Raw genomic sequence first — 23710 nt, forward strand, 5'->3', positions numbered from 1 at the left:
TCGTGAGTTATAATGTCCAAATCAAACCGCTAATAGTTCCATTCGAATGGAAAATTTTTTTACATATAGACAACCGAAGTTTATGAAATGAAACAAAACTTAAATCTATTCGAATCTAAATCACTTCTGATTGTAAAAATTTCTTTTTTAGTTTTTTGCAAACTGAGCATGATGCTAGATACTTTGCATATCATATGAAAAGAACACATATTTATCAATTTTTATACATTGCTAAATTGTTAATCTCGCACCGAACTACCTTATTAAGTGTATACATCAACAATAATATACTGATGACTAAATCATTGTACATACTAAACCGCGCGAATATTACTATCGCAGCGTGTAGATAGTATATTTTAAGAATTAGATCATAGATCCTTCTTAATTTTGATTAGATAAAAACTGCAAACAGGCGCCCGTATTGCGCCTGAAGACACATCAAAACAAAAAATTACAGAAATATTCTAATATTGCTAGATGTTGATGATCAACGATCAATGAGAGCAAAATCGTTATTTATATGAAACAAACAACACCCAAGAATAAATAGCATGTCTTTGCCCAAAGATCGTTTTTACTTTTCTGACGAGCTCCCCTTTATCTCCAATATACAAAATAATGAAAATAGGATTGTGAAGAGTGGCATGAACATTCGAAATTGGCTTTTCCATCAATAGTATATCAATAATATTCTTATATTCTTTTTAATTCTTCATCACGTTATTTCAATCTTTCACTTGATCTGTAATAGAGAGCTCGAGGGATGACGTTTACCAAAGAAAAAATTCTGCATTTATCAAAAAAGATCTTTTCACCTAACTCTATTCTTCTCCGTTCAATTAAATCCCGGCCATTAAATCATCAATTTTTTAATATTATAAAAATCATGATTTTGCTTAAAACCTCGAAGTTTTTAATTAATTGTGCCAACATAACGATTGCTCATTGCCGATAAGTATCGCCATATATACAACAAAGACTATATAAGTTTATGGTTCCTAAAAAAATAAAATTGTAGTTACACAAATAATTTATATATAATAATAGGTACTATTTTTATGTTATACTTGGTATATTATTAATGCCGTTACAGTCGTAACGTGTAATCTAAATACTTTTAAGAAATTAATTAATAATAATAATAATAACCACACACAATGAAAAATTGTTTTAATCACTTTTTGTACTTTTCTGGCGAATTAATTTTTTTTTATTTTTTTAGAATTTACTCGATTCGCGTACCTTGTTCGGGCGGTTCCATTAACTGGGCCATACCCAAAAGTTCGACAAACATATTTCGTCTGCTCGTTCATGATACGTCGAATAGGTTTTAAGACAGAATTATACAGAAAAATTCACCCGAAATTGCCCAAAAAAATTTTTATATTTTAATAACTTTTCGTATCGTGAAATACCATATCCTAGTAGTCGAATAAATATAATTCTTTTCTAACATGTTCTTTCCTAATACGTACAACATCACGATTTTCTTTCCCATGAGCCTAAAGTATACCGAGATTTAGGTACATAGTCTGATCTAATAGTTGGTAGGATCAAAACTACTTCAATTCTAGAATCATCTTATCGTTACTCGTAATAATTGACGACATTGTTCTAAAGTGAGTTAATGAATAACTTTCGACCAGCTGGCTCATAATAACTCTTGAATCGCAATCAATAGTATACGCTGTTAATATTCTGATCAATCAACAGTTGATCAATTGAAGTCACAAGTGGACAGCCGTGATGATCATTATTAAATTCACCAAGTTCTTAAAGATGTTCACATTATTTTACATGTTTCTATCATTATTCACATATACGCCTAGTTATATATTTCTGTGTTTACAGAGCGTATATGAATAATCGAGAAAGAAATTTGCAAGGGCATTATTAATGATAGTTAATAATTACATGTATTATTGGCAGAAACGCTTGTATACGTAATCCTACCAACGATTAATGACTCAATGTGGAAAAATACAAAACTTAACTAAATGTACACGATTTTTTTACTTTTCTTCAAGCCGACATTCGTATCTACGCACGCATTCGGTTATCACATGCAAACGTCTCTTATTTTCATATGTTGTTTTCAAATTTACATAAAGTACAAACTTATGAAAACCGGAAAAATGTAACACAATATCAGTGTAGCATTTTCGAAGTATCATATAAGTATTTATCTAATTACATAGTCGCACTTAAGTGTCTGTCGTTCTAGAGACAATAGTTTGTCCCAGTTTTAATAAACTGTTTGAATCTTCTGACGACCAAATGGGTTCTCTGTTGAAATGTTCCAACCGTACCACTCAATTATACCATTTTTAAGATAACTAGCATATGGTCTATGTCGCCATCATTATTATTTAATTGATTTCATTGTCTGCGTTGTTTTTGTTTATATTGATTGACGTTACATTTATTAGATTTCTATAACATCGCTCAACGTTAAACATACGTCCGAGTTCTGCAAAGTTTTTGTGGGTTTATTATAAACAGGATATAGTAACATTATAAAGATTCCTCAAACGCAGCCATCAAATCGCTCTGCATGTTCATGTCAATTTGGCTAGCCATCTGAAAAGATAAATAAAACTATTCTTCGCAAATCCCTTTATTATGGGCGTCAAAGATAACATTTTCATGTATCCCTATATAAATCTACTTAAACAATCAAATTTACTTTAAATTATATAGCAAGTTATAAATTATAATCAAATTGTAATAATTTATAAAATTAATGTCACATAATATAGATTTTATTTTTATTATATCTTATTTAATAATTATATTCTGTTTGTTCTTATAATATGTTGTCGTCTAGCATGTATGTACCATAACAATTAAATTCAAAAGTAGTGTATCATTAACCGGTTATCTTTATAGAGATATCTATCAAATTATATTCAGATCATACAAGAAACAATTCCTTTTACATGCGATTATATAAAATTAGATTTTCATACGTGATAAATGTCACACAAATTTCTAATATTGTTCATTTTGATCTAATGATCCTTCTATATTAAACTTTTTTTCTATTATTTTTTCTTGAAAAGTTACAACAGAAATTTCATCAATCCAAAAATATTGAGTACTTACCGCTTCTCGTCGTCGGCGCTCTTGCTCCCGTTGCCTTAGACGTTCCCTTTCTGCAGCGGACTTGTCCTGACTGGATGAATGACTTGGACTACTGCTATCTGTATCAGTAATGGCTTTTACTTCTTCTGTTCTTGTCGTGGCAGTCATAACATTGCCTTGTTGATCTCCAATATTTTTCCTAACTTTATCCAAGGCATCCTCTTCCTCTCGTTCTCGTCTTCTTTCATTCTCCTGTCGCAATAATCTCTCTCGTTCCGCTTGTTCCTTCTGTTGTCTGCGCATCTCTTGTTGCTCTAATAGGGCTCTTTGCTGTTTTACAAATATTAATATAAAAATATTATTATATAGCTGTGTGGAAATATTATGTAACATACGAGTTATTTTGTAGAGTTATTGGAACTAACCCTATCCTGCTTTTCTTTAGCTTGTTTCTTAAATGCCTGGAATGAGTCTCGCGCTGCGCTTTTCATGCTACTGCCCGCAGCTGCTGATTGAGGACTTGAAGCTTGCGCCAAGGAAGACCAAGATGATGCATTCTTTACATTCTGTTCTACAGTCTATATAACCGAAAAAACAGAACTTGAGGAATAAAATCGAACTGCATCAAGGATTAAAATTAAAAGTAGAACAATTTATTATAATATCCGTCAGTGTCTCCACGACGCCTTCCTGTTTTTCTTATTTTCTTGAATCGACACTGCGAAGACTCCTCATTCTCAAAAGACTAAAAGTCACGTTACTGTTACCGATCTTTCTCGAAACAAATATAAACAAAAAAAATGTTTTCTTGATCTCGGAAAGGTCGTAGTTTTCGATAAATATAATGAAGGTCTCCGCGCTAACATGTCTATTTGTCTTGTATTCCTCTGGTCTAATTTCTTATATGTACAAAATAAATGTATATATGTATGTTTGTATGTGTATGTACCGAAACAAAGAGTGAGATCCGCAAATATCATTTATATTATACAGATTATGCAATCGTCACAATATAAAGAAATATACGTGTAATATATAAAACAAACATGTATAAAAAATAATATATTTAAAAAATTAATTTATGCTTCTCGCGCATGTATAGTTTGATGTAAATATTCAGATCAGAAAATGGCTTTTTACCTTATTTTTAAAGGCTGATGCAAAGTTTGCAGCCGGATTCTTTGAATCAGGTGGAGTCATCTTCTTTTCAGGCATTAATTGAGTACTAGAATGATTACCTATTGGTGGCATTCCTAGGGTGTTCATTTCTGCAAAAAAAGCTCCTGCTAGAGCAATAGCATTATATATCTGGTTAGTAAGCAATTTAAGTATAGCAGTTAAACATGTAAAAAATAACATTGTTACTTCAAGCGTTAATAAAGATGAAGAAAGAATTCTACACATAAAATTCGAAAAGCCATATTAAATGATAAAAATGGGATTATGATGAAAATAAGATTGAGTGCATCAAGAAAAAAAGTAAATTTACGTAGAAAAAATTAAACTATTAGTGTTAAAACAATTAATGTGCGTTGCATTACTTTATACTAATGTATATTGCATTGCTTCTTTTATTTTATTTTATATATTATAAATTAGTGTATATATAATTATATATTTTGATTTTTTTATTGCAATATTAATTAATATCTATTCTTTGAATTATTTCTTCAATAAATATAATTTACTAGTATTTTTAGCCAAGGAAAGATGAATAAGTATTTGTACAGCCTACGTGTAAAGAAAAGCATGCTATAAATATATAAATATGAGGCACGAACCATCCATAGGCTTTTGCGTCAGTTGAGGTTGAGAAATTGGCAAGGGCTTTTCCTCTTTTTTTATGGGAATCTGAGAAATCTGCATCGGCATAGATGCTATAGGAAGGGGATCAAATATCGAACTCATGCCTCCTATATTCATTCCCATATTTAATCCTGGAATGCTGTTATTATTCAGCATATTGGGCGGTGAATTTCCACGTTTTGTATTTGGAAATCCGTTGGAATGCTGCTGCGACATCGTAACGTTATGCGAATTCTGTATATTAGTCAACGGCGCAGTAGTATTAATCATATTCTCTAATTGATTGTGCATAGACATATGTGCCGCCAGTCCTTGCGATAAATTCATATTTAAATTTGTCATATTGATATTGCCCAAGTTCAGATTAGAAGCCATACTCGTCGGCATCATGTTCATAGATTTTACATCCGGTAGTAAATTGAGATTGGTGTTGTTATTGGTATTATTTGTATGAGATGTTTGAATAAATGAAGACTCCTTCTTGATAGCGAGCGTTTGATCCAAGGTGGGCTGTGATTGAATAAATGAAGACTCCTTCTTGATTGCAAGTGTTTGATCCATGGAAGATTGTGTAGTAGGCACTGAAGCTACATAAAATACGTATATAAGATGATTAACTTTGTATTTGCTTTTCATATATAATTAAAAATTATTTTATGCGTTGTATTTATAAACAATACCAATTGTATCTAATTATAGATACCTAAAGTATTGTATGGCTGTAAAAGGTCAGATTGTTGATTTAAATTTGTTCCGTCTGTGGATACGGATGTATTTGGAAAGGAACTAATGGACGTTGGCTGCTGCGATGGTTGTTGAGATACAGCTGGCGAAGCTGTCATAGAATTTGTATTTGTAGGTGTGACGCTGGGCGGTGGAGTTGGTACGGAGACCGACGGAGTTGGTGGGTTAGATGTTGTCGGTGGTGGTGGTGTTGGTGTTGGTTTTTTTACAGGAGCGGCCGTAGCCAGAGCTGTAGGTCGTGACGGTTGGGCTGGCATAGATGCGTGACTCGCGACAGGTATACTTTGCCCTGTTGTAACAGCAGCCACTGCGACAGGCTGTTGATTATTATTGCCTCCTAAAAGAATTTTTACACTTACACGTCTTATAGTCTATCAATTTAATATTTAATCATAAATATTGACATCTTTTTTCAATAACACGATATGTATTTCTTTCTAGTAATTTGTATGTCACTTCTAATAAAAAAAAATTATCTATAAATAACACTGTCCGGCATGGATTCTAAATTACGAACGGAACAGAGATTTTTACAAATTTTTTGTCGCTGAAAATAAATCTATAAATAAAATTGCTCTATCACATCATTTTTGAGAAAATTGAACTTAAGTGTCAAAAATGGCATTTTTGGCACTTTAAATTAAAGTATCCCCAAAACATGACGCATTAGAGTAATTTTTTTTAGGAATTCATGTTTTCAGCGACAAAAAACCTATAAAAGTCATTTATCACATTGGCTGCTTTATATAAGTTAACAGTTACAATGAAAAGAAAGGAACTTAAATCCGTAAATAAATATAATAATCTTTTGAAGATCGCTTATGCAATTTGAATAATCACCTGCTGCATCTAATGATTTGTGGGATCGTTAATTATAAATCTAATATCAAAATTATAAAATATAATTTGTTTAAACAATTAACAAAATTTGATTTGAATAAGTACTAATAGGACTATTGGATTTTGCAGAAAAAATAAGTAGTGCATTGTACTATTCTCTCTTCTGTTATGCTTCCATTCTTCTTCCATTCGTTGTAAAAAAATAACTTTAAAAATTCGACAAAAATTCGAGGACAAAGCAATTCTCAAAAGATTACATTCATCTATAAATTTAAGTTTTGTTCTTTTCATTGCAACAGTTACTTTTTCCATAAAGCAATCAATACAATGGAAAACTTCTATAGATTTTTTGTCACTGAATCCAAATCTGTAAATAAAATTGTTCTATCACGTCACGTTTATAAGGTATTTTAATTAAAAAATACAAAAAATGCCATTTGCGATACTTTTAAGTTCAATTTTCTTAAAAAAGTGACGTGATAAAACAGTTTTATTTACAGATTCATTTTAAGCGACAAAAAATCTGTAACAAAATCACTTTGTTTCGTTTGTGGTCTGGAAAAATCTATAAATTTGTCGGACAGTATAATCTTATTATATATAAATTATTAGATTAAAAAATTTGTAAATCAGTAATTATAATCATATACTGCCAAGTCTATTAACAAAACCATGGATAGAACAAAAAATTAATCCCCCCAAAAAAAATAGTTACAACATATCTTTATGACAAGTGCGATAAATAAGCGTGTAAGTGTCGAGAGAGATCTTAGAAAATTTAATTTTAGTTTATAATGAATCTTACAAAAGAAGAAAGTATCCCTGATGTGAAAATTACTAATCAATATAAGAGTTATTTTTTATGATTTCATTAATACAATACCTGATTCCGAAGGGATATTGCTTGAGTGAGTAACAGGCGGCTTTGTTATTGGTCCCGTAGAATTCGCCAGTGGCTGATTATTCATTAAAAGAGCTCCACTATGATTTAATGTAGGTGCCTATATATGAAGAGTACATTATCCTTCTTATCAATATTTACATGTTAAAATTATGTGCGTCGAAGTGAGACAAACATTGTTATAAATATCATCAGGGTTGCCACAAATTTTTCGTCCCAAAATTCCCTGACATTTCCCTGACATTTCCCTGCTTTCCAGACAAAATTTTCTGATTTTCCCTGACTTTCAATAATACATATTTTGAAATTTGTTTTTGTATTTTCATCCTGATTTGAAAATCCTTAAATATTTTGTTGATAGAGCAATTTAACATAACAGTGTAAATTATTATTAATGTTGCTGACGCAGCATTTAATTGTTAAGTTAGTAGTATTAGTGAGTCTTTTTTTTATGTATGAACACGATTCTTTTCCTCTTCCTCTCTTTCTCTTTGCTGTTATTTATTATCAATAAACAGCAACAAGAGAAAGAGAGGAGAATATAAGGAACATAAATCAATGAATACAGTTTCTTTTTTATCAAAACTAAATCCTGTTTATTAAAATCTCAATTATAAAGGCTATCCTTCCCTCCACCACGCGTTATCAAGTGGTAGTACAAGCCGTGAGAACACATGAGGACGCGTAACTAAAATTGCGTGGCTGTGATGTACGTATATTTTAAACTTCTTTACAGCCGTTTTATTTTTTCAAAAAATTTTGCTAAATCCCTGACTTTTCTATGACTTCACTGACCATTTTCAAATTCCCGGACTTTTCCGTGACTTCCCTGATTTCTCTGACTTGTGGCAACCATGATATGATGTATTTGCAATATAATTTGCACTAGCCTTTTAAGTAATCTAATCTTTGTAAATTCGGAATCAGTATTTAAAAATATTAAGAAACACACAAAATAATGTGCATTATCTAGAAAATATTTATGAAAATTTACCCTATAGTGTAATATAATGAATAAATATATATACGCTTAATTTTCACTGAAACTTATTACAATCAGTTAATCTTACCGATGCGACAGAAGCAGTTGTTGCAGAAGGTCCTGTACTTGGTGGATTCTTCTTTGTTTTCTTTCTATGTGGACGATTCGAGGAGTTTCCTGAAATTCAATGTAATGTGCATCTAGTAGTGAGTTATGTGCGGTCAATCATAGTTCTGTCACATCAAGAGCACAGGTCGATGAAGAACTAGCAAAATGCAATGTGCAGAGGATACCAGCTATTGAGTGTCGCAAAGCGCCAAGTAAAATGCGAAGATACATCAGAAACAAAAATCAAACAACTTTGTGCGTATATTTTCTAATAGATTTTATTCATATGCTTATATTATAATTGTATCACTGTGTACAACAATGTTAATTTAAATATCTCAATTGTATGCTCCTTTTTTTTGTGGACTTTCATCTTAATGATTCTTTTATATTAAAAAATTTTAATACGCAGAACAATTTTTTCTTCCCATTCTACGTAAAGTTAGTTGTATTCAATTCATTTATGAATATTTGCGTGTATATATATATATATGTATACACGTACATACATACATACATATCGCACGCGCGCCCACACATACATGCATACGTGTCGCGAAATTGTCACACATACATATATGTCTCAACATATATATATGCGAGAACACATGCCTACTCTCATCGTTTTAGTGTATCGATACTCATGATTTATTACAATAACAGTAATAATAATCGTTACGGTGGCGGAAATGACGATTATAAAACATTGACTACAAAAATCATCAAACTGCCGTCTTTCTTTTATCTCTTTTCGTATAATATAATATAATTAATGTAATATTATATAATAATAGGAGTAATGTGTAAATAATAAAGGTCACATAAATGGTACAATACAGGCTCAACTTAAAGATGAATGATACAAGAGCGACAAACTCTTACAAAACTGTTTAATGTTAAAGTCGTAGTTAGCGCAACACTGAGATCGGTGGCAAGAGACTCCTGCTCGATGTTCATCATGTGTATTACATAAATCAGCGGCGATGGTAAATACATGGAAAACTGTGGTAACACAAGACAGTATTATCTATGTCTGATGTGTGCTCTCAAAAAAATCGTGATTGTAACAATTGTGAAATCACAGCACTGAAGTTTATCGATGGAATGTGATCGACAAGCTTGCTAAATCCATTCGAACAATGAAAGCAACAAAACAACGAGGAGGAGTACCAGCGTATCTTAATTTATATAATATAGTTAACTGGACCACCACATATGAGCCAACCGCGACTCTTGAAGAATTAATGTCTATTTCACTCGTTTAACTTTGTGTATGCACTTAGAAAATTTTCGCGCGTCGAGTTTTATTCCTTCATAAGTGTAACTTACAACTATTTATTAATATTTTATGATATATTAGTTTTCACTATGTACAAAGAACACGTACGACCGTGTTTATCGTTACTATTAAACTTGCGATATACGCAAAAAACAGACGGAACGCTTACATACGACTCTGGAGAGGAAGATAATTAGCGCAATTAAATAAAAAGTATAGTGTCATTTGCTGAATGTAACAAAATATTTAGAATCCTTAAATCTTGCTCTTGCGTATAACGCAAGCAGGAATAATTCATAGCAGGAAGAATGACGTTCCAGTCTGGATGAAAAGACGCGGAAAACAAAATTTAGATGCGTGCTTGCATATAGAATTGCTACAAAAATTTTGGAAGGCAATATGAATATCATTTATAAAATGCCCTATACCTCGCGTTATAAACTAATGCTGATTGTATCTTAATAGATGCGTAGTATCTATCTAATTCAGCATACGCCGTTCAAAATTTGTTCTCTCACAGTCTAGCTAATTCTTCAGATTTTTCTAGTCACTTTCAGTATCTTGGGAAACATAAAATGGTAATATCAACCTGCCCGACGTTTCTCGCACCTATTTGTAAATGCTTATAGTTCCATATCAATAATTTTCTTAGATATCGACGAACACTTTTTTCCGATCAATTACGGTTTGTTTGTATCAAGTTTTGTATCGTAGTAATTAATCGCCTAAACTCTTATCTCCTTCTCTTATTTTCGTCGGGGCAGTAAGTACGTTGCTCTGAGTGTATGATTCATGATACTATTTAATTGTACTCGAGTGCAAATTCGATTATCCTTAATGCTCATATCATGACATGTTCAATTACAAGGATTGCTTCTTGGAGCATCCTAAAAGAGCGTCATTATCGGTTATGTTCACAATAAATTCTTATATATATATTTTGCTACATGTAAGAACTAAATTTACACGATGTTTTAACAAAAAAAAAAAAAAAAAAAAAAAAAAAAAAAAAAAAAAAAAAAAAATTATCGAGTAGACATTTACACATAGAAATATAAAAACAAAATATTAAAATTAACCTTGTTTAAATTCGTATAAAAGATTTTCTAAAAACGTTTTGATAGGACACGCACGAGTTAAAAGTAATGTTATTTCGAAAATTATGTATCGATAATATTCGTTATTTGGAAATTCCTTGATATCTCTACAACACATGTGAAATTCTATTGTGACGAGAAACGAAGTGTATGCTTAACAGAAATAATTAGTACTTCATATATTAAGGCATGTAAAACCACACCAATTCGTAATCGTCATTGGAATAATGATATCAATTTCAATAGCAAGAAGACAATATTTCCAACTTTTCTTTTAACCATTTTTGAGCGATGAGAAAACTGACAATGGTTACCGATGAAGAACTAGTGGTAAATAGGATGAAACGAAGATTAGCAAAGCTTAGCGGAGTGCAAACAATGTGTCTGGAGGCTAGGGCGCCATGTGTATACATATGTATATACATATATAGATAAATATTAGACCATCTCCTTAAAACTTGTTTCCCTTCCTATTCCTTTTCCCTTTCCAGTTGCTTTCTTCGTGCGATCAATCTTTTGATCCTTTCCCATCTCTGTCGTTTCTCGGTCTTACTTTCTACTCCTTTACACATTAATTTAAACTTTGTGTGTATATATATATATACATATATATATATGCTCAAAGTTATTAATTTTATGAAAAAACAATGAGATCTGTCAGAATTCAGATATGAATGTACTCCGCACCAATATACTAGACTCATAATAATTACTTCATTCAAATCTATACATTCAGAGTAAGGTAATAAGGAAGATTTGTATCAGTTTTTGCTTGCTTCACACAAGCAACGTAATATTGTTATCAGATTCGGCTTACAAGAGACGAAACATTTTAATAATTGACTTCTTAAAGGAAGCACATATTTGGCTATGATAAGCTAAGCTTGAAATGGAATTAGTAATCTGAGATAACTAGGAGTGAGTTTCTTCACGTTGAGAAGAATCTTGTTAGAATTTTTTTTGCGGAGACAAGAGCGTAGCTTACTATTAAAATGCAACGCGTAACTATGCTAATCTTAAAATGCACTGATTTGCAAATCTAGCCACCAATACACATTGTCTGCAATTTCTCCCGTGTGTATCGCTATGATCGTTGCCTAATTTATCTTTTTATATTCTGTACTTCGACCGATGTCATTAAAATTCACAGTTTAAAATGTGTGGAAATGTGTGACCGTTTAAGAGCATAAACGCACTTTAAACGTCAATACAATGATAATATTGCGTATTATATACCCACTTGAGTTTGTGGCGTATATTAATATCACTGTTTTAGGATTCTGAGAAATGATACGGCATGAATGTGAATCAATGCAAGAAAACAAACTTAATGATTCGAAAACACAGTGATACAAGTAATGTAATGTTCTGCTTATCGTTTAATGCAAATAAATAACGAGTTTGCAAAAATTAATATATTACATTATCTTTCGGGTTATATGGGGCAATATAATTATCGGGGAAAGCTACGATAAATAGTTGTGTAACTTATTACAAGGTACTAATATTCGACACTACAGTCAAGGCAACAATACACTTTGATTAAGTGCAATGTCGCTTATTGCAGAATAAAATCTTTTCAGACATTTTACTAACCTTAGAAGCAATGACTTTCTTACGAACCCAAAAGGCGGAACTGCAGTGAAAAATTCAGTGACCTTGAGTAGCAAACTATACTTGACTTTCGAACAACAGAATGTACTTTCAACACCGATAGGACAAGAGAAAATAATCATATTGTTCAGAATCAATAATATAATTCGTGAAACAAGCTGGCATGGTATCCTCTAAACACAGTCTGCACTCCACTAGCTCACCTTTGTTCTTACCATTGCATATGTCTCGTAAATTAAATAAAAATTTTTTTAACTGTGTGTCAAGTTTCGATACTTGTACACGATTGCACATCTACGATACTTGTATAGCGAACAACATACAAAATTACGTAGACATGACAAATCTTGTTCTATAGCTCGTTTACAAGATGAAACTTGACACCGCATTCATACTTGTATTAATATAACGCAGCACTTAAGCTACATGAATAACGCTGTCCTAATAAATACAATAATTAATAAGCACGATTCAGCAGCTTAAGAAGATATTTGCGTTAAATCCCCATTTAAAGAAATTGTTTATATCTAGTTTGTAACTTCCTTTTTGCATAGCAAATATTAGTCATACATTATCATAATAATATTAATGACTAATAATATCAGCATTTTTCGATTGTTTCATTTGCCAATAGAGAATTGGTTAGGCACAGAATCCATAAATATTTTTCAAAGTTCTTAAATTTATCACCAAATCATGAGGCATTATATTTTTCAATTAAAGTTTATCAAACTATAACATAATAATAGAAATTAATAATATATAGAACAGAAAAGATACTAAAGTTATTTATTATAAGCATTGATGCAATTATTGATTACATATTACGATGTACAGCTTATAATATAATTTTAAATAATATTAACAGAAAATATTCAAAGTTTTATCATAACTTTTATCATACTTCATACTTTTAACGTATTGAAATTTAATAATAATAATAATTATTATTATAATATACTTTCAGTGGTACTGTATTATTAAGAAATTTTGTATGTATATATGGTTCATAAAATCATTTTAATACTTCATACAAATCTATAGAATTAAATGCCACATGAAATGATGAGCTGTTTTTTTCACAACTATGAACTTCACGTCTACGACTTTGCGACTATTTTTGTTAATAGAAAATTTCTTATCGTTATAAATCGGTAATGTCATATATGATATTAAATAACACGCAAAAAAAGACACGCACAGAAAATAAAGATTTTTAAACATGTAGAAATATCTCTACCTCCCAGACAACTCTGTTACACTTGGCGATGAGAAAAAGCGCATTAACAATCTAAACCATATTTGTCTTTTCTGCGTTTGTAAAAATGTATTGTCTTTTATTATTTAATTTGGGCGTAAACGTGAGTATGAAAATCTGTGCTTTATAGTGCAACTGTTAGGAAGTAACAAATTTTTTTGCAAAGAACTCGAAAGTAGTACGAAATACGTTATTTTCTCGAAAGTATATTTATATACCTATATGTATATATACATATATATTAAATTAAAATAATATACAAATATATATATTGAAACAGGTAGTCGTACGTAATCCTATAATTTTGAATCTATCACCGAAAAAGTCATTCATGTGACAATTCAAGTCATTTCTGTGACAACTACTTAGTTACAAGTAGTTCTTTGTTCCCAGGTAAGGGTCTAATAATAACAACTTATTAGTTGCATTTATATCTAACCTGCTTCACTGTCGCTCGAATCAGTACTCGATGAAGAAAGCGAACTACTGCTGGAGTCACTATCGCTGCTACTACTGCTCGACGCTGACAATCGCGAAGGTCCACTGGCACCACCAGTTCCAACTACATCAACGGACTTACTACTATCTTCTGTAATAAATACATATAAACGATTTTGTTATTACACTCTAATTTTACTTACACTTCAAACATATTTCTTGATATATTTAGAAAATATAAAAAAAATTAATCAGATACTAACCCTTCTTGGCAGTTTTCTTGACATTGCCTAACTGCCCTGTTACGTCCTGTAACCTCTTTTCCAATTCTTGTTTCTTTTCAGCCATTTGTTCATCCTTGGACTTACCACTGACTTTCTTATCTGTTAACACATGGTAAAATACTATGTAAAATATATTGTATAAGATATATAAATTATATAAGATAAATATATATTATACAAGAAATTTATTATGTTATAAGTATGCGTATGCGCGCACGCATGCATATGTAGATTAAATTAGAGTTGAGAAATACTACTTGTAACTAAGTTACAGTTAAGACCGTTTTCACAATATGTAATTACCTAAAGATTAAAGGTTACTAAGAGATTTATCAATGAAATTTTAATTCTTTATTTCTTTAAGTAACCATATATTGTGAAAATAAGGCTTACAGTTATTTTTTTCATAATTTTAATTTAACTTTATCTCCAACTATAACTGTAACTTAACTTAGGTCCAATTTTTCATTATCTGGTTAACTTATGGTAACCTGTGACATCACAGATGAAGCCCATTGGATATGCCTAACAATGAGTTAACCAAAAAATGAAAAATCAGATCTTATTTACATTTCTTTTAGTAATTGGTAACTAATTTGAATTACCTTTACAGTTACTTTACATATTCTGAATTTATTTATCAATTAAATGTGATTGGTTAGAACCTGAATAGTTGCGTTATTGCGCACTACTGGTTGCATAAAAGACAAAGGCTGCGTTCAAAAGATAAACAATAATTTAATTTTGCTTATTGTTAATATTTTGCTGGTTCTTTATCTCTAAAGAGAAATTAATCAATCACAGTTGAGATGAGAATAATTGATTAAAATTGGTCACTTTTTACCAACTTACTACGCAATATTACTCCTATTATAGATGGTCTTATATTTTCTACTATGTTTGGCTGATTCGCTTACTATTTATATCTTACGTTTTTTTCTATGCGTTTCTGACTTAAGGATCCTGAGTAGTCACCACAGTGCCAACGGCATATAACAAAAATCAACGTGTCATTTCTCGCTTCTGGCGCGACGATTCAATATGGCTGTGGTGACTACTCAGTAGACCTATTCTGCAACTTTTACCGGTAGTTCGATATCGTTATACTTTATCGTTGTGCAGCTTTTTCACCATGTAAAATACCTGCTCAATAACATTCCTAGCCAATAAAATTGTCGTTAAAAAGTTATAGAATAGGCCTACAGGAGCCTTAATACTTTCTATCTTTTAAATAAAATTGTATAACATATAAAAACGTAAATCAATCTTTATCTTTGTTGGTCCTAATAGTGTTAAAATAATTGAAAAGTTACTTTTTAGAGCCAGTAAATTGTAACGGTAATTAGGCCCGGTAAAAAATTATTCCTGTTAAATTTATAGTAAAGCTTACGTGGCTTCTTTCTGAGGCATGATGCAACATAGCTTTCCAGTTCTCTAAGCGTTGATGGCTTCAGTGTCTCGAAATCAATTTCGATTTCATCTGGATTTGAATCCCTCAGTGAAGGTTCCCGAGACTGAATTATGTGTACCACACGACCTAATTTATCACCTAAAAAAATAAAATAAATTAATAAAAAACTGATATTTATAGTTGATTTTTTTCATTATTATATTTTCGAATAAACAAAATAATTTACAGTATATATTTTACAGAACAGAATTACATAAATAACAAAAAAGTAGAAATAAAATACAATATCATAATAACAATAATAATTTTACAAACATTTGGACAGTAATGGTTTTATATTCTGTCATATTATAGCTGACTATGCAATAGTTCTTGTCTTAAAGATTTTTGTACATATTTTTCATATTAAACATTCTCTCTCTTGCTATATAATCTTTTCATTAATATAATTAGAATTTTAATCTAACATATTTTACCTGGTAGTTTATTAATATCCAAACTGAGCTGTCTTTTCTCGTCGTAAGACATTGGTTTAGCACTATCTTCATCTTCCGAATCAAACGAAATCGGAGGTGGTTGATTGCTAGTATTTTTCTTCTTGTTCCCAGTAGATCTGCTGTTAGCCTTTGGCCTCTTGGTTGCGGTATTTGCAGTTGTAGCAGCTTTACCAGGTCCCCGACCTTTACCTTTTGGCTTAGCATTCGCTGCTGTCGGCAAATGATGTCCTAAACTTCCTGCAGCATGAGTTTTATTAGGTCCTACTGCCGTAGTTTGATGATGAAGATCGCTAGCTATGCCACCAGGCATTTTTAAATCGCCTGCACCCATTGCAACACTAGCTATACTAGCACCAACACTATCGGACACGTTGGGAATGCCACTTGGTTTCATAAGTTCTTTCATGGCACCAGTATGACTGGCAACAAGGCTACTATTCTTATTGCTCATTGGCTTTGATTTTGGCTTGTCTGGCTTTTTCTTTTTATTTTTCTTTTTACCACTCTCCTCCACCAATTTCCTCATTTGCTCCTGCATAGCTTTCAACTATAAATAAAATAGTATAAATTATATTTTAATCTGCATGTGCCTATAAAGTAATTTTATTTTATTTCGAAAAAAACATACATATTGTACTTATACAGAAGCTATGCATTTCGTGAGTTATCTCCGTGTCAACATCCATCATTAGAATGCCAACATTTCGTGAGCATTGCAGTTCACTTTATCAGGGCGAAGAGTAAGAAGATAACCCACAAAGCGCATAGTTTCTGCATAACAGTACCCGTGAAAACCTCAAAAATATATATTATACCTCTTGTTGTAATTCAAGTAATTTTTGAGTACGTTCTTCAACTGAATCTTCGCTATCGGAAGAACTATCTCCTCCAGAACTGCTACCACTACCGCTACTACTTCCTTTCATAGTTCCCATACTACTACCCATCGGTTCATCGGGAACTTTAGCATACCTAATTATGTATTAAGATAATTAGATAATTCTATCATGTATTTAAATTCCACGTTGTAGAAAATTTTAACTACCAACCTCATCTCAAATATATCTTGAAGTTTTCTAGCCATTGAAACAACATCATGATCGGGAGGATTATATTTGTAACAATTTGTAAATATAAGTCGTACGTCACTCGCAAATTCATGTGCAGTTTTATATTGACGATTATCCATTTTCGACTATAAAAAAGTTAAATAAATTTCAAATTAATTAAAAAATATTAAAATATATAGATTATTTAATTATATTATAGAAAATATATTATAATAATGTAAATTTTGTGATAATTTTTTGTAATTCTCATAGTTTTAGAGAAATTTTATAAGTTTATAAGTTTAACTCGTTCTGTACAATATCTGTGATTAATATAATCAAAAATATATATACCTTTACTGTACCAAGATCCATAGGTTTCTTGATAATTTCATGATAGTCATGAAGGCCTAGAAGTTCTGCATCAACAGGTTTGTAAAAAGGCCAAGCATAGGGCTGCATATTATAAGAAAAGAAAAGATTAAATTACATGTTTCAGAGAGTATTATATTATTTGTAATAATAAGTTTGTCATATATGAACATCACAATTACCGAATGTTTTTTAGCGAAAAGTTCCTTTAAAATATCATTGCAAGATTTTAGGGCTTCAGACAATTTTTCTTTTCCTTTGACACCAGCATGCGGAGGCTAAAAAGTAAGAAAAAAACATATAGAAAACAAATTGATACATCAAGTTGTAATTTATTTTACTTAAAAGTAAAATTTTTTAAGGAAGATAGATAATTATATCACAATATCTTTAATTTTATTTTTAAAATATATGATATAAAACAATAAATATATTATTAAGTCTTATAATTTATTTTTACAGTAAAAGATTTTCAATATAAAATATGCCATAAAATATATAAATTGTTATTTAATATAAATTTGATAATTTTTGCTTGATAGATGACGAGACAACACAAATGAAAGGAAGGAATATGAAGGAATAATAATAAATGTACCTGTTGGGCCATTGCCCCCATAAGAGGCATATTGGCCTGATGGTATGGCACTAAGCCGTCTTCCGCTTGTCTCGTTGGCTGAAACAGCCACGACATGAGTTGTTTAAATTGCCTTTTAATGATATATTACTTAATTAATCATTGGTCAATGATTAAAATAATTAATATGATTCATGAAATGATATGATTTTATAGATGCGAGGAACAAGGATGTTTATTATGTATTATCATCATGTAAAACATAATTTGTACTTTTCATATTTATAAAAAATATATCAATAATAAAATTACATTTATTTTAATCTATTGTGATTTTTTTACATATTTATTATATAGCTATTGTATTTTTATATAAATTTCAAAATCTTTAATTTTTGATAAAATGTATGTACATTCAAAACTTCAAATTAAACAAATAAATATATATATATATATATACATACACACATATACAACACACGCATGCACATTTATTATTTCATGAATATTTTGTTTTTCATCTATACAAATATGTCACATTTCATATATCAAACGTAAGTCGTATTTCTTTAATTCAAACACAAAATATACCAATAAGGTAATAAAAAAAAGAAAATATATACTCACCTTCTTAATTTGCCTGCCAGATTCCCTTCTCGTAGGTATTTTGGCATTCTTGGAATCCATAGGTGTATACAATGGATCAAACGCGTTTGCGGTAGGAGTTGTAGTATCAGCTTTTCTTTTAACTCCCTTTTTAAGTTTGGCAGGTTGTGATGGAGGCATTACAGTTGGTGTTGTAGGGACTTGTGGAGGTGGAGGCACAGCAGAAGTTGTTTGAGGATCCATCGCCGGCTGCGCATGGTAACCCGTGGTTGGAGGGACAACTTGCTGAGGCAAAGAATTGTGAGTAGCCATCGGTGTAACGCCCATACTTGGCGGTGGAGCAATGGTGGTTGTATTCGTGCTTCCAGGTACCGAAGCTGGTGCCTGAGTACCAAGAGGCGGCATGGGTATAACGCCTGTTGTTCCAGCTGATGTAGCAGAAGGTGTTAAACTATTTGGTACACTAGAAGTAACAGCAGCTGCACCAGAAGCTGGTCGTCCTCTACCTGCTCCTGTACCTCCTCCTGTTACTCCACCTACTCCTGGTCCACCAACTCTTCCAGCTTTTTTGCCTTTGGGTCCTTTTGGAACAGGTGGATCTAATACTACCTCTTCTTTCGGCATTTGTGCAACCTATGAAATTATTACACTATCATGTTTTATCTAATAAAAACAATATGTAAATATAATAAAATTTATTTGAAAAAAAAAAAAAAAAAGTATTTTACATGTATACACGTAAGGATGTTTCAGAAATAGGTCGCCAACCTTTAAGAATATATTCTATTCACTGTAAGGATAAAAGTCATACAAATGTGGATCTGAAAATTCTTCCTTTCTAAATTATATATATATATTATATATATTATAAATTATATATTATAAACATTTATAATTATTTTTGAAACATCCTGGTGTGTGTGCGCGCGCCCTTTCAGACAATTTTTAATTAATGTTATTTAACAAAGCATGTAGAAATGTTCTCGTAATAAAAATATACCTTTGTAAGAAATAATTTTTCGAGAGCCTGTGCCATGACTACAACATCCTCTCCTGGCTTGTTGTAGACATAACAGTTGGTGAACATAGTATTGAAATCCTGAATACATTCTTTCCCACTCCAGTAATACGAATTCTCCAACCGCTTTTTGATTGTGCCCAAGTCCATTGGTTTTTTGATGATTTTGTGATAATCCTTTTAAATAAAAAATGTGTTTTCCAAGTATTTTCCACACAATATAACAAAATTATTATAAAGCTCCAGGAAAGCATTTTACGAAGAGCCTTGTCCATATTAGGACTCTTGCGTATAGTAATGAATCATATACTGATTGATAGAGGAATGATAGTCTACTGAATATATCCCATATCCGTTACTGAAGAAAAGATCGTCAGAATCAGCAAATCAATTTTTCAAGATCACACAAAGGTCACCGTCATTTTTAAAATGGAATTAAATAATTTTTTTACATAGTTACATAGTATTAAAATAGATATAAAAAAATCAATACAAGATATTTTACATTTTATATCAAGATATTTTATATTTTATAATAACCATATTTTGACATAAAACATCTCATAAATTATTCATTTTTTTGGTAATCATATCTTAATGTTTTTATGCATAAAATGAATGAATAATAAGATAACTCAATTAGTATAATTATTAATACTTTAAGACTTTCACAAGTATTTTCTTCAGAAGTGTCAAAGGATTTGCGGGTTTCGCCGTGACGTGATACATTGATAATACCAATGTTTCGTGAACCTTGTCGTTCACTTCATCAGAATGAGGAGCGCACTGACAGTATCAGTGCTCTCTTTGCCGTGATGAAGAAAACGGAGAGGTTCACGAAACGTTGGTATTACCAATGGATCATGACATAGCACTTAACCCGCAAACCTTTGGCGCACATTGTTTTTCAAAATATGTAAATACATATTACAAAGTGTATAATTTTTTTAAAAAGCCACCGTGTTTTCTTTATACCAATTGATCATCTCATTATTCTATGCATAAATGTATTAAAATAGTAAAAAAATTAATGGTTAACAAGATATATATATTTCCAATTTCATATTAAAATATACTAATGTATCTCATGTTTAAAAGAGTACATCGCTAAATAGCGTCGACTTGGAGAACTTTATACATGAAACATTATAATCTTAATAATAATCTTTCACTTTCGTGAACCTATACGCAAAAGGTCTCCTTCCAAAAGAACCCATATAAAAATAAGATTCTTTTTGTATGTTGTACATAATAATTTAAAATACTATTTGTAATATTTTGCCATCTTTACGTACTGGTAAATTGAGTTTTTTCGCATCGACAGGTTGTTGGAAGGGCCAGGCAAATTGATGCTTCCATACTGGTTTCAAAACACCCTTTTGCAAAAATTGCAATTGATTCGTGATACGTCCTGGACGATCAGGTGGTGGAACAACCGGTGGTTGAACTACGCCATTCACCGGTTCCAAAGGTGGTTCGTCACGTGGGGGTGGTTCCTTTGCAGGACTCGCTGGCGTAGTCGAAGCCTTGCCAGGTGTGCTCGTCTATATTGTTCATTTTTATTAGTTATACAAATGAATGAATGATGTAATTTTCAATTACTTATGTATCTACATTATATAGTATTTTTACATGTTAAATAAGAAATCTATTAGGCACATCACATTTTGCAAAAGCGTACAGCTATAAAATTAATTCTACTTAATATTGATATATTCACACATTAATTTTGTGAGTATCATGCATTTTAGATTAATTGCTACATACATTTACATGCAGTGTTCTCAGATGTATTGTAAAACTATTAGCGGATTTATGTTTAGGTGCAACACATTTTATTTGTATCTAGGTTTTTTAATTAAGTTTTCATACTGGCTGTAATATTTTTCACAAGTTCTATAAAGTATTTTAAGATGCTCATTAGTACCACTATTGACGATCAATTTTATTTATAATATGATATTATTTTAGCTTATTTATAATTTGCATTTCAAGTCCGACAGTAATCAACGCATAATTTACATAACTAGAAAATACATTTAAAACTTATATATAAAATATTTTCAGCACAAAGATTTAAATCTCAATTGTTTGACCTTTTACTTATTTCATTCACATTTAAATTTTCAGCTCTATAAAGTTAGCAGGACCAAATCAGCAGAATCAAATCGGACCTGTCGGAATTTTTAATACTCATTTTATATTAATTTGTACCACTAATAAAAATTTTGTACTCTGTGCCGTTTTGAAGAAAAAAAAAATGTGGCGCTGCTAGCTTAATATTAAGTCAGCAGGATTACATAAAAAAAAAGGAAGAAAAGAAAGAAACAAAGGTACAAATGAAAAGTACTGAATTTGTAATAATTTATAGCAGCAAGAAAAAGTTAATACATTGATCAATTCCCTGAAAAACATACCCTCAATCCCTATCAGGCTCATTTTTACAATAAAAACAGCAATCAATTAAGTAAAGTTGACTGATATTAGCGAAACATGTATCAATCCGTATAACAAGGACACATACAAATTAATTGGAGCAGTTTCCTATAAAAAAAACTCATAACAAGAAGTGTTACAATGGGGCATTATACAGCCATCTGTTCAAGAAAAGGAAAATAAATTGAATACGATTTAGACAAGAGAGAAAGAAGTATTAAAGAGAATGCAATAATATCAGTATTATTAACTTACGCCAAAGAAAAATATATACCTGTCGTTATTATTATTATTGTCATTATTATTGATATTATTATTATTATTATTATTTTTGCTGTTATAGTTTATTGCGCACTCACAAAATCTCGAACTTTACATTTTGATGGTACCAATTATACTCTCTGGATTGTAAGAGTATCGACTGATTCTGTTCATGGTGTAGGATACTTTACTCTTGAGCATAATAGGGTTAAGTTTAATCGAGGGTTGTTTTTTCGGGGAATGGATCAATGTATTAACTTTTTCTTGCTGGTACAAATTAGTACAAATTCAGTACTTTTTATTTGTACCTGTTTTTTTTTTTTTTCTGCTGGCTTTATATTAAGCTAGCAGTGCCACGTTTTTTTTTTTCCAAAACGGCAGAGTACAAAATTTTTATTGGTGGTACAAATTAGTACAAAATGAGTACTAAAAATTCCGATAAGTCCGGTTTGATTCTGCTGATTTGGTCCTGCTAACTTTATAAAGCTTAAATTTTTTCAATTATTCTATATTTTCAATTATTCTATATATAGTAATACATAGAATATATTAAATTTGTCATATTGATATATCAATAACACTTAGTTGCTACAACGGCACAACTCAAAAATTGTCATTTTTTAAATAGTAGCTTGCAAAAAAAGCGAAAATATAAAGAAAAAAAAGAACATATTTTAAAAAACACACTTTTATTTCTTTATAATCAGTTATTACACTAAAATTGTATTTAAAAACTAATATTTTAATGATTAAAAATTTTCGAATTTATTTTCTGGAAATGTGTTTTTTTAATTACAGCAAATAAGCGATATTTGTAACAATAAAAATTTGTCAAATAAAATCATAACGATAAAAATTGTTTTAAATTATTAAAACCAAGTTAAAAATTGTATATGGCTCAACCTTCAAAAGACTTCTGAAAAAGACGGTATATCTCATTCGGGACCAGGTAGTTGGTCCCTTTATTTTCTTTTGAATTTCTATTTCTATTGCTGCGATTTAGCATTCAATGTTCTGAAATAAGACACAGCACACAGGCCAATGC

The 23710-nt window shown here is 30.8% G+C and overlaps 1 protein-coding gene across 9 annotated transcripts in view; it reads right to left on the reverse strand.

Annotated features, from left to right (window-relative positions):
* Positions 1-1189: 1189 nt before the first annotated feature.
* LOC108721675 (homeotic protein female sterile) overlaps positions 1190-23710 on the reverse strand; it is a 34809-nt gene continuing 12288 nt past the window's right edge. For 6 of the 9 annotated variants that reach the window (XM_018446345.1, XM_018446346.1, XM_018446339.1 and 3 more), the window contains 20 exons: positions 21264-21512; positions 19951-20145; positions 18972-19583; positions 18366-18443; positions 17950-18045; positions 17750-17851; positions 17396-17541; positions 17162-17318; positions 16326-16893; positions 15829-15987; positions 14418-14537; positions 14156-14305; positions 8449-8537; positions 7361-7478; positions 5597-5974; positions 4869-5480; positions 4228-4373; positions 3513-3665; positions 3109-3417; positions 1190-2583 (listed from right to left, as the gene is read on the reverse strand). In XM_018446345.1, the coding sequence (XP_018301847.1) occupies positions 2518-2583; positions 3109-3417; positions 3513-3665; positions 4228-4373; positions 4869-5480; positions 5597-5974; positions 7361-7478; positions 8449-8537; positions 14156-14305; positions 14418-14537; positions 15829-15987; positions 16326-16893; positions 17162-17318; positions 17396-17541; positions 17750-17851; positions 17950-18045; positions 18366-18443; positions 18972-19583; positions 19951-20145; positions 21264-21512 (4503 nt within the window). In that variant the 3' untranslated portion in view covers positions 1190-2517. The remainder of the gene's footprint in view (positions 2584-3108; positions 3418-3512; positions 3666-4227; positions 4374-4868; positions 5481-5596; positions 5975-7360; positions 7479-8448; positions 8538-14155; positions 14306-14417; positions 14538-15828; positions 15988-16325; positions 16894-17161; positions 17319-17395; positions 17542-17749; positions 17852-17949; positions 18046-18365; positions 18444-18971; positions 19584-19950; positions 20146-21263; positions 21513-23710) is intronic. The other 3 variants (XM_018446343.1, XM_018446342.1, XM_018446348.1) reach the window with 3 other exon arrangements.

The sequence above is a fragment of the Mycetomoellerius zeteki genome, unplaced genomic scaffold, assembly GCF_001594055.1.
Source record: "Mycetomoellerius zeteki isolate Tzet28-1 unplaced genomic scaffold, Tzet1.0 scaffold179, whole genome shotgun sequence".
Taxonomy (NCBI): Eukaryota; Metazoa; Arthropoda; class Insecta; order Hymenoptera; family Formicidae; genus Mycetomoellerius; species Mycetomoellerius zeteki.